This window comes from Thunnus albacares, chromosome 1 (assembly GCF_914725855.1).
Source record: "Thunnus albacares chromosome 1, fThuAlb1.1, whole genome shotgun sequence".
NCBI classification, from domain to species: domain Eukaryota; kingdom Metazoa; phylum Chordata; class Actinopteri; order Scombriformes; family Scombridae; genus Thunnus; species Thunnus albacares.
Window position 1 is genome coordinate 23508607 of NC_058106.1, and position 13597 is coordinate 23522203.

The 13597-nt window shown below is 38.8% G+C and overlaps 1 protein-coding gene across 1 annotated transcript in view; it reads right to left on the bottom strand.

The window, feature by feature from the left end:
- LOC122981779 (synaptotagmin-7-like) overlaps positions 1–13597 on the bottom strand; it is a 38058-nt gene that overhangs the window by 23555 nt on the left and 906 nt on the right. The window contains exon 2 of the mRNA XM_044350548.1: positions 9463–9585. Within this exon, the coding sequence (XP_044206483.1) occupies positions 9463–9585 (123 nt within the window). The remainder of the gene's footprint in view (positions 1–9462; positions 9586–13597) is intronic.

A 13597-nucleotide genomic window follows, 5' to 3' on the forward strand; every position in this document is an offset into this window, starting at 1 on the left:
GTCATTTTAAAAGAGGTAAATGAGTTCACTGCATTTGTTTACACAAAATGTTTTTTTTTTTAATTTTTATTTAATTAAACTTGTGGGGCTTCTTGTAGAGGTCCAAAGGTTTTCCTGTTGATTATATCATACATGCTATGATGATGCCAAAGACACAGTTTTGTCAGTCCATAAACCTTTTTTACAGAGGACATTCTGACATGTCGCAGTAGGAAAACCACAGATATAAAAATACAATTAATAATGACTATATTCCACTTAGCTACTTCATTTTCAGGGTCCTGTTATTGTGCCTGTTGGCTTGCTGTCAGACTGTCATGGCTTACTGGGACACATGAAAAGAAACACAGCTGTAGTTAATGTTATTAGTAACACCTGTACCTAATTAAAATTTACCAAAATGATTAGGACATGAGATGATCCTTGGCTTTTTTTTTGAAACCACAAATGCATTCAATATATTAACAAGCTTGTTTTTTTTTATCACAACCTGCATTTCTGAAGGATTCATATTATAGAAGTTCAGCTGTGGCGTCTGCTTGTCGTAGTCACCACAGATTAATGTACGGTGACATGAAAGGCAGATAAAAACCTGCTGCTGCACAGAGTATCACTGATTCATGGTAACAGCCTGGGGGACATGGAGCAATTGGGTGTGGTAGTGAGGTGAGTTCATCCATGCGTGTGAATATACATATTAACTCACTGTTAAATATACACACACCTGTGCACACATACACACACACATGCTGCAGCAGGGCACTGGTGCTGCATAATATCTCAACCAGACATAAAGAAATAAAGAAAAGATGGGATGTTTTGCAAAAATATTCTTCTGTAACATCAGGGAAACAAGAGGGACAACTGTTCTCTTTCCATTCAATTAATTCTCACCACACACATCTGAATTAATCTCACTGCGGTTATTTTGAGTCAATTACAAAACTAGACATAAACTCAACAATTTCGTAAAAATTTGCTGCACAACTGGAATAAACTTTGGAATTTGCCCAAATAGAAGGAAAATATCTGCAGTTGTGTGTTGCCCCCTTTCTGCCTGCTAGTGAGTATCTTGTCTAAAACACACCAGTTACATAATTCATCCTTTCCAGGTTGTTGTAACCATGACTACTGAAATGTGCGCTCCCACTTAAGGTTGTACTCACTACCATCATGTGTTTTACAGGGGGTTGGAGTAACCATGGTAACAGCAGCCTTCAAAAGAGGGCAGTAAGATCCAAGGAAGTTCCAGAGAGAGGGGCATATTGTATATAGCAAGGAGCCCACAGAGCAAAGGGACCAAACATTTAGAAAGCCTTTGAAACACACTCTTTGACTTCCCTCATACCTACACTCCAACCCCCTCTGACCCTGAGAGAGCACCACAGACCTTCTTCTGGGTATTTGTGAGCTCATGCTGCAAAAGGCTAATTCAAATGCCAAAAAGCAGTACAGAATATCCTCTAGCCATGATACTTAAAACAACAGGCAAAGACAGAAATGAGCATCTCCAGTATGGAGTTACCTCCTTCCCCCATCACGACTGCACTGCTGCTGGAGAAACAGTCTTGATCATTAGACTAAAACAAGCTCTTACCTCACTTATGTACTTCACTTTTTCAATAGTTGGGAAATGCAAATGTGCTACCAGTAAGTCTATAAAGCAACACAAAAGAGCACGCACACACACATGAGCAATCTTTCTGGAGGTCGAGGGCAACGTCCCAGGAGAATGACCACTTCAATCTGACGCGTTGAAACTCAAAACCCTGACTTTTGACCTCATGGCCTCAATCTACGACTGAGTTGTAAGCCATTCTCTGTGTAATTGGACAAAGCAGGTTGTTACATCCCAGGGGACACAGCAGGGACATTTTATCTCCTTCTATGCCAAATGTGCATCGTCTGTTAGAGAAAGTCAATTTTGCATTGATTAAGAAAGGCTGAAAAATTGAAGGAACGTGCACCATTTATGCAGCTATGACAAAGTAATATCATGTGAGTAATTACAGGAAAAGAAAACGGATTAGAAAAACTAAAACCAGAAAAGCAACATGTGCAATCCAGATTTCATGAACAAGAATCTGAATCACTGTGTTCATGTCATTTCACAGGCATGTCACAGCCCAACCTTGGCTCATTGTGACCATATTGTACTCCTGCATGCCTCCTCCTATAGCTGTGAGACAGGAAATTAATAGGATGTCTGTTGTGCAGGAGCATATCGCTGCCATCTGTTTGCTTAGAACTGTCCCTTACTGTAAGTATGTATAAGCACATTTTATAAAGCAGATGTAGAGTGTCTATTTTCTAAATCTACCCAGTCTGATAGGTAAAAGCGGACGGGACTAGACTAAATCAAATGCTTGACGATGGAAAATTCAGCGGAATCTATCATTTAATTATCCATTTGATGCACCTCACAACATAAAATTACTTACATGCACTTATGTTTCATGTTAGCTCATCTAAATATAATATGGTATTTAAGTTAGGTGCTAATATTATATGCTATTTGCACTGCAATGAGAGGATTTGTTGCTTTTGAATTTGTAATGGTGCATTCTTCGTATAGACCACTGATCACTTAAAGATGAACTACGTCTATAATCAAAAAGACATTACAGAGTGTATTAGAAAAAGGTAATTTTCGTTGGTATTTTACCCTCTATCGCTTTCAGTTATTCTTGAGAAGTCATGCCAAAATAATTAAGTTAACTTGCCATAGGACATGAGATAAGTTATAAAATGACAATGATTTATTACATTTACTTTCATAGCTGGCTTCATGTGGGAAAACAGAATGAAATAATGCTTGACTTCCTTATCATTTAGGTGAATTAAAAATGTGAAAAGGCTGAGATTTGCAGCTAAACTTCGAATATTAACCTTTGCACCTACAGTAATATATGTGTTTAAATGTGATGTTACAAATAGCCTGTGCAAGCACGCATGTTTGCACACATATTCTATATTAATGCATGAAAACTGTCCACAGGGGAATCTCATTCCATTTTCCGATGTTCAGCAATGAAGCAGATTTATCAGAGTCTGGCCAAGCTGACAGTCATCTACACTGACAGAGGAGCGCTGCTGTGACATCATCCTGTCACAATGCTAGTCAACACCCTCAGGAAAGGGTGGATTATGTGAATAAGGAGATACTGGAACGGAAAAGGAGAGAGAGAGAGAAGGAGACCGATTGGCACAACAACAAGGCAAAGTAAGAAAAAAATAGTTCAAAAGATGCTTTTAAATAAAGAGGGAATGAGGGAGAGATGAGGACACAATTTCTTATTGAGAAACAAAATGAGGAGTTCAGAGGGTAGAGAGGAATTGGAAGTGTAGGGTGAGGGAGGGAAAGTGGATGGATGGGTGAGAATATGAGGGATGAGGGTTACCAGCATGGCCTGGATGAAAAGTGTGTCTCCATAAACATATTGTATATGGGTCTCGCTGATCATACACTAGCCCTGGGAGACCGTGAAACACAATATATGTCGCATGTCCCGTGATGGATGAGGCCCAGGCTCCAGTGTCAGCCCACTCAACGCTCCCCACCAACAGGGACAAATCACTTGGCCACCGCCCCCCTCAACACGCAAACTAATACAACTAATGGAGCCATCTACAGTGTTTGACTGGCGTGATGCTCTGTGAATAGACTTCTGCTGCTTTGGTCTTGAGATTCTTCTATACCCACTTGGAGTTGCTGTTTTCATGATTATAAAGTATAAAGTAGTATAAAGAAGGATGTCTTTAACATTAAAAATACAAGTCGATATTTTTTTTTAAAATGATGAATGAGAACGCTGGGTTTTTTTTTTCTTCCACTTCTCACTGTCAGCCTTGCTGTGACGTCCCCCCTCGCTTTCCTTTCTTGGGAAATGGGAAATGGTGAATGAGCTCCAAACTTAGATCTGACAGGTTTTTTAAAAAGATGCCTCGTTTGTGCTGACCTACATCGCTTTTTCTTTCCAATCATCTTTCCTCCTGGGCCACTGCCGGCTCCAGAGGCTGCCATGGGGACCAGTGGTCGGCCTGCAGAGTCATTAGGAGGCTTGACTCACTGTGATTGCTGGCTCAGACACACAATTCAAAGAGTCGGATATGCCAGCTGATAAAGGGTGACAACAACTTCCTGCTTGATTAATACTGTACAGTTTGGTGTTGTGCAACTCAGCTGGTACAGTATGACATACAGTCCTGCCAAGATTGGAACTGTGATTCCCACTGAGACCATCCATACCAACAGTGTACATACATACCCAAGGTACATTTACAGTTTTTTTAACAGCAACCATCAAATGTCATTCACTGTTGGACATATTCTTTAAGTGTATATTTTCATCTCCAAATGACAATTTAATAAGATATTTTCCTGCAGACTTTTGGGAAAAAAACAACATTTGTTGCCACTGGGTAGCGTATGCTTACAGCTTGGTGAATTGAACTGAAAGGGAGAAGATTCGCCACCATGGAAGAAATCTAGCAAGTATCACCGGAGGCTCTGGACACAGTGACAAAAGATGACTACAGGAATGTGAGAAGTGCTTGGACAAGTGTATCACATCTCAAGGAAAGTACTTTGAATGGGATTAGAAGAAAGATTTATAATTTATAATTTATTTTTAACAATTCCTGGAATGTTTGGGTATGTTTACTCATCTTTTAGCTCTGTTTTGGTCTTTGGTTTCCCCGAGGGAAATATTTGGCTCTTAAGCTACTAAGTGCTCCACTTTGCTCACCAGTTAGATGCTAACTTTGTCTGTCTGCTGTCTGTTGCCGGGCAGGTAGCATACAGTGGGTTCATCAAAGCTTTTTATCTGAAGAAGCTTAAATGATGCAGGTGAGAGTGGTGAGACTGAACTAAAATAGTGAAGTTGCAGGCTGTAAAACCAAAACAATGAGCTGAAAGACACAAAAACAACCTTCATCAGGCATTTCATTTAGCACGTGGCAACAAGCACATGCAATATGTAGACAAAAAAATTATCAACCAATCAAAAGAACATAGATTTTAAAGACCAAAACAAGAACAAAATATCAATAAATATCTAGAAACAACAAGAAAAATGAGTAAACCAAACAAAAAGTATTAATCTCTAATGAAATATACAAAGTAGGTACAAGATAGTAAGAATACAACAGCATCACCAACATGTAATGCAATGAAATGCCTGAAAAAGATTGTTGTACTGAAACGTAGCTATTAAACAAATTTACCATAAGTGTTGACAGTATGTGAGAGCCAATTTTTAATATTTATCCTTCTCACTTATTCTCCATTTACGCTCTTGTCTGTAAACAGTTACAAAGCTTTCTTTTCATTCTGACGGTTCATACTTTGGAAAATGAGTCCTATCTTATTCCTTGTCACATTTTACAAAGACAACTGTGAGGTTCGTCTCATTCATTCCCACTGGAGCTCTCAGCCTCTAAAGCGTACATTTTTTTTTTGGTAACACTGGGGCATGTTGCTCATTTTAAGGTTATAAATGGCCAGTCACATCACACCAGAGTTGAAAATAAAATAAATACTTCAATGTCACTGAATTATAAGTATGAGATTATCCACTGTGAGAGCAAAAAGTGTGATAGATGGTTGTATTTGAGACCACACATTCAGAGTGATCCACAATCTACTACTTGAACATCCCATCATTCGCAGGCTGTGCAGACACAACACATTCTTGGCTTGTTTTGAATGGAAACAGTTTTGATATGCTCCATTTCAGACACTGCTGCACATTTTACAGCTTTACCAACTCAACGCTCAGAGTGGAGGTAGACCGGGGCCAGTAAGCTCTTTTGGGTTTATTCATATTTATTTCCCTGTTGCGTCTCTGTGTGTGGCGAATCTCTGAGCTCATTAAGATGCAGCTCTGCCATGCAACATCAGCTTTCTGAGATGATAATAACACAAACAGCATCCGAGCTTCCATCATAGTTATCTGTAGGTGGGTGATTATGTCCAGTCCACCGCAGGGCTTTGGCTGGTCTACCACAGTGACCCAAACTGACTTACATAACAAGAAGCTCCACATACGAGATAAGAGGACCTTTCACTTAACACAAAGCGAGAAAAACACTGGCTTTGTCTGTAGATAACAGATCAGCTAGAGAGAAAATGTGTCCTTTGACAATAATATAATTAACTATAATCACAGCTGCATGGTCTTATCTCTAACATGTAATAAGTACTAGACTGCTTTTGTAGGCAACAGCTATTGCTGCAGCTGCATCCCTAATCACAGATTAACATTAAACTTTTCACATAAAACAACGAATGGGTGATAATGAACTGTGTAAATTTGTTCAGGGGGTGATTTTACTGTCACATCACACTCACCTCTGTGCACCACTGACAAAAGCAGGCTGTTCTACAAGTATTATAAGTTTTAAATGAGTGACGGGAGGTAAAAATAGATCATATCTCAGTGTTATGTTGCAAGCTTTGATGAGCAGTTCTCAGATTGCTCACCTCAATATCACTACTGATTAACAACCCTGCAATAAGAGTGAACAAGGCATACATCTCTCAATTTATGCAAGCACATTTTCCTTTGAACAAGACAATTGCTCCATTTTATGAGCTAATTATGATTCCTGAATACAAATTGCCTAGCACAGCAGTTCACAACCTTTTCTGGCTTGTGACTCTCCTAAAATAGTTTACTTGTGCCTCCTTGTTACGGGTTGCATGTGTCTAAAAGGTGTGAATAGTTTGACTAAAGAATGATTTTTGCTACTCAGATTGTTTCATTTAGTTAATTTTTAGAGGCCTGAAGCAACCCTGTTTATATACAATCAAATTGTTTTCCCAATTAAGTTCCAAATTTAATCTCTGGGTGGATTATGTTCACGTTTTGAGTTAATGAAGCGCTACATTCTCATCCTGTGTGGTTAGATTTAGATAACAGACGCACATTGGTTAGTGAAGGTTAGGGAAAGATTGTGGTTTCGGTTAATGTTAATTAATGCGTTGTGTCTCGTGCACTGCACTTTTCCTACATTAAACCAAGACCATGATCTTTCCCTAACCTTAACCAAGTTCTGTGAGTGCCTATACATAACAATAAAAAAAGTTTAATAATGCTGTAGGTGCTACACATGGACATTGTATTGCATGATCTGATATTTTGGCAGAAAATCAATGAAATCCATTGCCAGTGAACATTTTATTGATACATTCAGCATCAACATTCAACTGCGACTTGACAGATACGTATGTTAGTTAACAACATTTCCTCATTATGTTAATAGAAACTGTAATCTGGTCAGCAACACGTTTCCCTCAAACTGTTTTTGTAGTTGCAAATTAGTTGTATATAAACATAATTTCTAGTAGACAGAATTGCCTGAAGAGAACTATTTAGTATTTCACAAGAGCTAAGATCATCAAAAAGTCTCACTCTGTGTCCCAAAGACTATTTTTTTCTTCTTTGCTGTCCAATCAGTCCTCTTGTGACCCTTGGTGGGTTCCAGACCCCTTACTTGGGAACCACTGCCCTTGCAGACGTGCCATGGATTACTGACTACTAATCGATTTCTTAAAAACACATTAATCATAAATGTCTAAATATCTAAAAGCTGGTGAGTCATAACAGGGTGCCACTTGCTTATTTATTGTCTATGTTTAAGAGACGGCTTGTCTGAACAAATATAGATTTGACCTGACACAGAGCATTTGCTTTAATCTAATGATCTTCTATCATCAGATTTGGTGTTTTGTAGATATTTGTGCTCAGAGCTGCATTTGATTTCATTAATAAACCAACAGAATCTCAAATCTCTATGGGAATGTCTATTTTTATCTTGTGCCATATTTCTCTAGAAAGCTGAGAGCAAAGGTTTCCCTCTCTTCCTGTCTCTCTTTCACTGTCTGACAGCGTCTTGTCTTGTCACATATATTCTTGGCGGGATCATCCTGTTCCATCGTGCTCAGTCTACTGGGCTCCATGAAAACGGCCGGGAGCAAGCCAGCAGACGGGCACAGGGAGCTTATGGGGTAACTACAGAGACAGAGAGATGAGAGAGACGGACAGAGATGATGATGGAGAGCTGTTATTAGTTGTGGAAGGACACTAGACGACTTGGCCCATGTGACCCCTCGGGGTAGAGGCTTTCTGGCTGGCTGTGATTAGAGTTAGGTGCTTGACAGACCTCCAGACAGAGAGAGGGAGAGAGGATGATGGGGGAACAAGAGGTAAAGCTGATTTTCATCCTCTGACTGACCCTTAAATATTTTTAGTTAGAGGCATAAAAACGGGCAGCATAGAGTAGAGGCCTCAAAAAAGAGGACACATACATCTTCACAGAGATATCTTCATTCCTCCGAAACAGTCAGAAAATTCACAGCTGACCTAGTTCGAGCAGCACACTTGGATGCATTGCTGAGAGGTTTCAGGAAAACTTTGTGCTTTTTAAGAAATATAATGGAATTCTGAAGTAGCACCTCTTCTCCCCAACAAAAATCTATGTAGGGTTATGCAGGTCTACACCCAGGTCTATGCTTAGCCTACTAGTGTCGAAACAGTGGGTTAAGCACTTTATCCCTCAAACACTCTGATGTGATAACAGGGGCAACCTGCTCAGTCCTTTATTCACACTGTCGGCTAAGGAAACATGTTAGCGTCTGACAGCTGCTGTGAAATCACTAGTAGATGAGAGGTTAGCATATTTTTAGGCGAGCGTTTCATGTGAGGAACCCTACTTCTACATAATGAGGGTGCCCTTCTCCTGTGCCCACGACTCACAGATCAAACATACCGCAAAGAGCTGCAGACAAGCACACTAAGAAAGATCTGGATGGATGACATGTGAAAGAAGTGCCAAGAGTTGTGAAGTTGGATATGGAGTGCAGTTATATGCAAAATAAAATGTATGCAATATGCAAACCTGAGTCTTTAGTTGGGTTGTTGGTTCAATACTTGAAGTCACAATAACAAGTAGAGGAAGAAAAACCAACTAATACATCACTATCACGACATTTTGATATTGATGTAAACAGAACATTTTTACTAATATTTTAAAATCTTTGCAGATTTTCAAATATCTATGGAAAAAAGCAGCTGCTTCTTCCAAATTTTCCAAAAAATACTGACCTTAGACAATCAGGGTTCATCACTAAAGCAAACTAAATACAAAATTATATTTTTTTTTACATTGCATTTACTTCAATCCTGAGAAAGTATTTACTTTTATACTGTCATTTTAAGCAGCAATGAGTTATCCAGTCTTTGAAGGGTAACATGAAAATGAATTTGCCAATTTCAAGCTTTTCACGTCACCCTACATTGTAGCGCACAGCAACAAAACAACAGCTATAAATGGTACTGCAGTACTTTAAATACACACCATGACATCATTAAATACCTCCTCACCCCTTTATGGCAGACAATTACCTCAGAAACTCTGTTTTTTTGTGCCTGACAAATCACTCTCACTCTTTCAAATTACCTCTTTTCTGGTGTGGTTTCATTTTCTTTGCTTGCTGGTGCTTCTTGTAGGTCTGGGAGGTTGGCAAAGTCATCTTGTTCAGCCAGCCCGATTGCTAGAGACAGAACAACCATCTTCCCCTCACTGGACACACAGACAAAACAAGACATCACAGGACACACAATTGGACAAGTGGGGACACGCACACACACACATACAAAAAAACAAACAACACAGCCAGACGATGACAGAAACACAGCAAGATACACGCAGCACACACACACACACATACACACATTTCATGTACAAAAAGAGAGTGGGAGAGAGGTGGTAGACTGTTGTGAGGACACTATTTCATTTTGAAAAAGGCTCAGTCTATACTGTACATCGCACTACATCTCCACAACTGAATGCTGTGGAGTGAGTTGAGATGAGGATACAGACTTAAGAGACTCTACTGAATGTATTTCTTGCCATTTTGTGTACCATGTATTTCACTTGTTTTTCTTGTAGCCCATGTAGATCATTTAACATCATCACAACAATGAAAACATTCAATTTTGTTGGTTTATTGTATGTAAAGAACAAACCAACACTTAAACTATAAACTACAAAGGCAACTGACAATGTACAATTTGCTATAATTTGTTATTATATGTTGTTTGCACTAAAATTAGCCGCGTCTATATATGTAATGTGTATATCTTAACTCTAACATACACTGTACGAATATGTTGTAGGCAACTAGCAGGTATGAGAATAATCTTTTAAGTGATTCAGAGTTGTTTAATTCAATGATCTGTAGATTTGTAACACCAGAAAACTCAACTGCTATCATTAATGACATCCCTCAAATAAAACAATAATGCAAAACCCTTCAGCTGTTTGGCTAATTTATCTCATTTACTATATCAACAAATTAGCCTACATGAGAAGTCAGAAGAAAAGAGATCTTCTGTCAGTGAAAGAGGGTCTAAAGACTGCCTTATCAGTCCTCTGAATAAGTTTGTGAGGTTCACAGCCTTTGAGTCCCTTATTCTTACACTTACATGTAGGATAATTCATGGTGCCTTTGCTTACTTGATGTATATATGCTGAAATATTAGCACAGTTTCTATGGGAGAGACAAAGATGATTTTAGTGCCCATTTATTTCTCACGCATTGGGTTGGATATTACATGCACTTCTAATATTTGTTGTTTAGCAGCATAGCAATACAAGGGATGACACAAGTGGTATCCATCATTAGCCAACCATGGAAATAACTAGTAAAAAATATCAGTAATAGTTCATAGTCATAATGCAGTATATGAGTGGTTATGTAATGCATCAGTAAACAGTGCGTGTTCTTACAAGTATATGTATGCATTACATTTCTTATGAGTGGTTTCATAATCCACTGTATAAATGGTAGTCATAGAAGATGTAGAGAAATCTTATTTACAAAATGTGCAGAAGGATTGAGATCTATGACAGCTTTATTATCTTCAATTATTTGTTTCCTAGAAAAAGGGAGGTTTAAAAAAATAGAAAAGATCAACCTAAAAGAAGGGCTTGGATTGGCCAAGAGAGAAAAACAGAAAACATTCAAATGATATGTAGAAAAAGAAGAGAACAACAAGCAAGAGCAGAAAAAGCAAAATTAAAATCCATGAAAATTGAGGTTTACAAAACAAAAAGCAGCAACAAAGAAACATCAGGTTGATTTTCAGCCGCTATTCTGCCTCCACGCATGCCTCGGGTCATTTATATGATGTCTTATTGAAGTATGCTGCACTGTGAATGCAAGAGGCCATGCAAACAATGACCTTAACAAATACACATTTGCCCACAACTAACCTTGGTAATTCAGTCACAAAATAAAAACCCACATGCAGGCGCATACACTATTCTGGCTTCCCATACATTCTCTCTTTTCCATGAGCTTTTTCTCTTTACACGGCCTCTTACACAGCGCGCTGATCCAAGGACAACCGTTCCATTTTACCTCTTTTCCTTACCACAGTAATTTCTTAAAGGCCAATTCCATCCTGAAGTTTTTGCTCAGTTTCTGTATCCTTTCACATCACCTGGCTGCCCAATTGAAGACATAATCATAAAAAAATTAGCTTTATTTTCCATTTCATTTAGTGGACTTTGCTTTGAATGTTGGCTTGAACAGTCCTAATATAAACACAGACGTCTAGACAGGTTTATTTTGGAGAAAACAGACTGAGAAGAAGAAAGCAGAAAGAAAAATGCCCACTGACATGATGTCTCGGCTCAATATGAAAAGAGTAAACAAAACTTCTTTCAAAATATAACAGTTTCAATCTTGCAGTGATAAGCTTGACAACTATTGCAGAACTGAAAATAAATATGTGTAATTGTGCCCATTTAGCCCACGGGTATAAACAAAAAAAATCAATAAAGTGCATGCTATGTCATATTTGTTTTTAACAAGGATTTTTTTTTTAATAGACCTAACTTGTCCCCTCAGTTTTCATCTCAGCTTTCCATCTCTCACACTTCTGATGTATTTTCCCAGCCTGCATCCACTTTCTTTAGTGCATTCCCTCCTTAACAAGAGACTGTTTGTTGAAGCAATATTGACAACAAGAGGAACACATTAGCACTTGAAAAACAGCGGCCCACTGGGGATGTGTAAACAGTACCTACATGAGGCTCATCAATAAGGTGAATGGATTTGTATAGATGACCAAAAAAGACACGCGCACTCCAACCAGAGGGTGCTGAAATCATTACCACCTACACCAGTCCTATTGATTGGAAATGTAAGTGGGACGGCTCAGTTGCCACACTGTGTGACAGGCCTGGTGAAGGTGAAACTGCTGCATTTGGTTGTTCATACCCCACTGACCACGAACGCATGAAAACATATTCCCACTCTCCACAGTGTGTTTCTCCCCCCAGGGTCAACAACTGATGCTTTAACGTGTTTAGTCCAGCGAGATTCATGAGGACAGGGACAATGGGAGATGCCACCTCCCTATATATGTGCCCAGCCTTATTTGAATGATGATTCACGTAGGCAGGGAGGTCACTGGCCTGGAGACACTGTTAATAGAAAGACATGCAAAAAGTATAGGAGCGTAGAGCTTTGTGTGTGTGTGTGGATGAGTGTCTATGTTCATGGTCATTTGGGGAGGGGGTGTTTACGTGAGGTTGCTTTGCAGAGCACATCATCTGTAATCTATCACTCAAGTCAAGCAGAGGAGCAGGAGGGCTCTCCATGCTCGGTATCTCAAACAATCAGTAGCCTTCACACGCCAGTGGCCATCCTACACGGCAGTGGATGAATCGGAAAACTGTTGGCGTCGTCTAACCTGTAATGATCTTTGCTAACTGTCGAGTGAAAGAATAAATATTTCTTTCAACCTTGGTTTTGTTTTTTTCATGTGTTACTTAGAAAAACTGTATTACCAAAGACATGTTAAATCATGGTCTGTAAAATGTGACAGTATACAAAGTGTGTGAAAATGCGATTTATTTAACAATTACATCTAAATTTTCATTTTTAAAATTACAATAATTCCCGAATGAATCATCTTTAGTCGTTAGTACCTAAACAACTTTCCAGCTCAGCTGTCTGTGTACTCTCATACCTCTTCCACACAGATGATAATAATTTATTATTATCTTATTGTGATGATTCCAGACCCCAGAGATCTAACCTGATGGAATTACGCTTCCAATTTACAACATGTTTTCCAACTGTGCACTGCATGTGTGCTCCCTGATGCACACAAGCAATAAACATGCACATTCTGGGAGGCATGTTTTTATGAAACCTTGTCAAATCCAGTTAGATGAATTCATAAATACAAGCTAAAAACAAGGTTGGTTTTCCTAAGACCTTCTGGAGTTACTTGGTTTCCACAACATATGCAATATATTTGCCCAAATACATGACCATGTTCAGATGCTGTGTATACACCTCAGCATTCAGCCTGTTTTCATATAATGGTGCACACAAACATGCGCACGCAAAAACACACAATGACAAATAAACAAATGTATAATTACATTTATAAGTATGTATGAGTGTAAGGACTGAAAAGCCTTTCAAAAATCACTATGCAGCATACTCAGAGAGCTTATAGAGTACTTGAGAGAAGATAATATGACCTACTGATGGTGCATACATTAACATGTC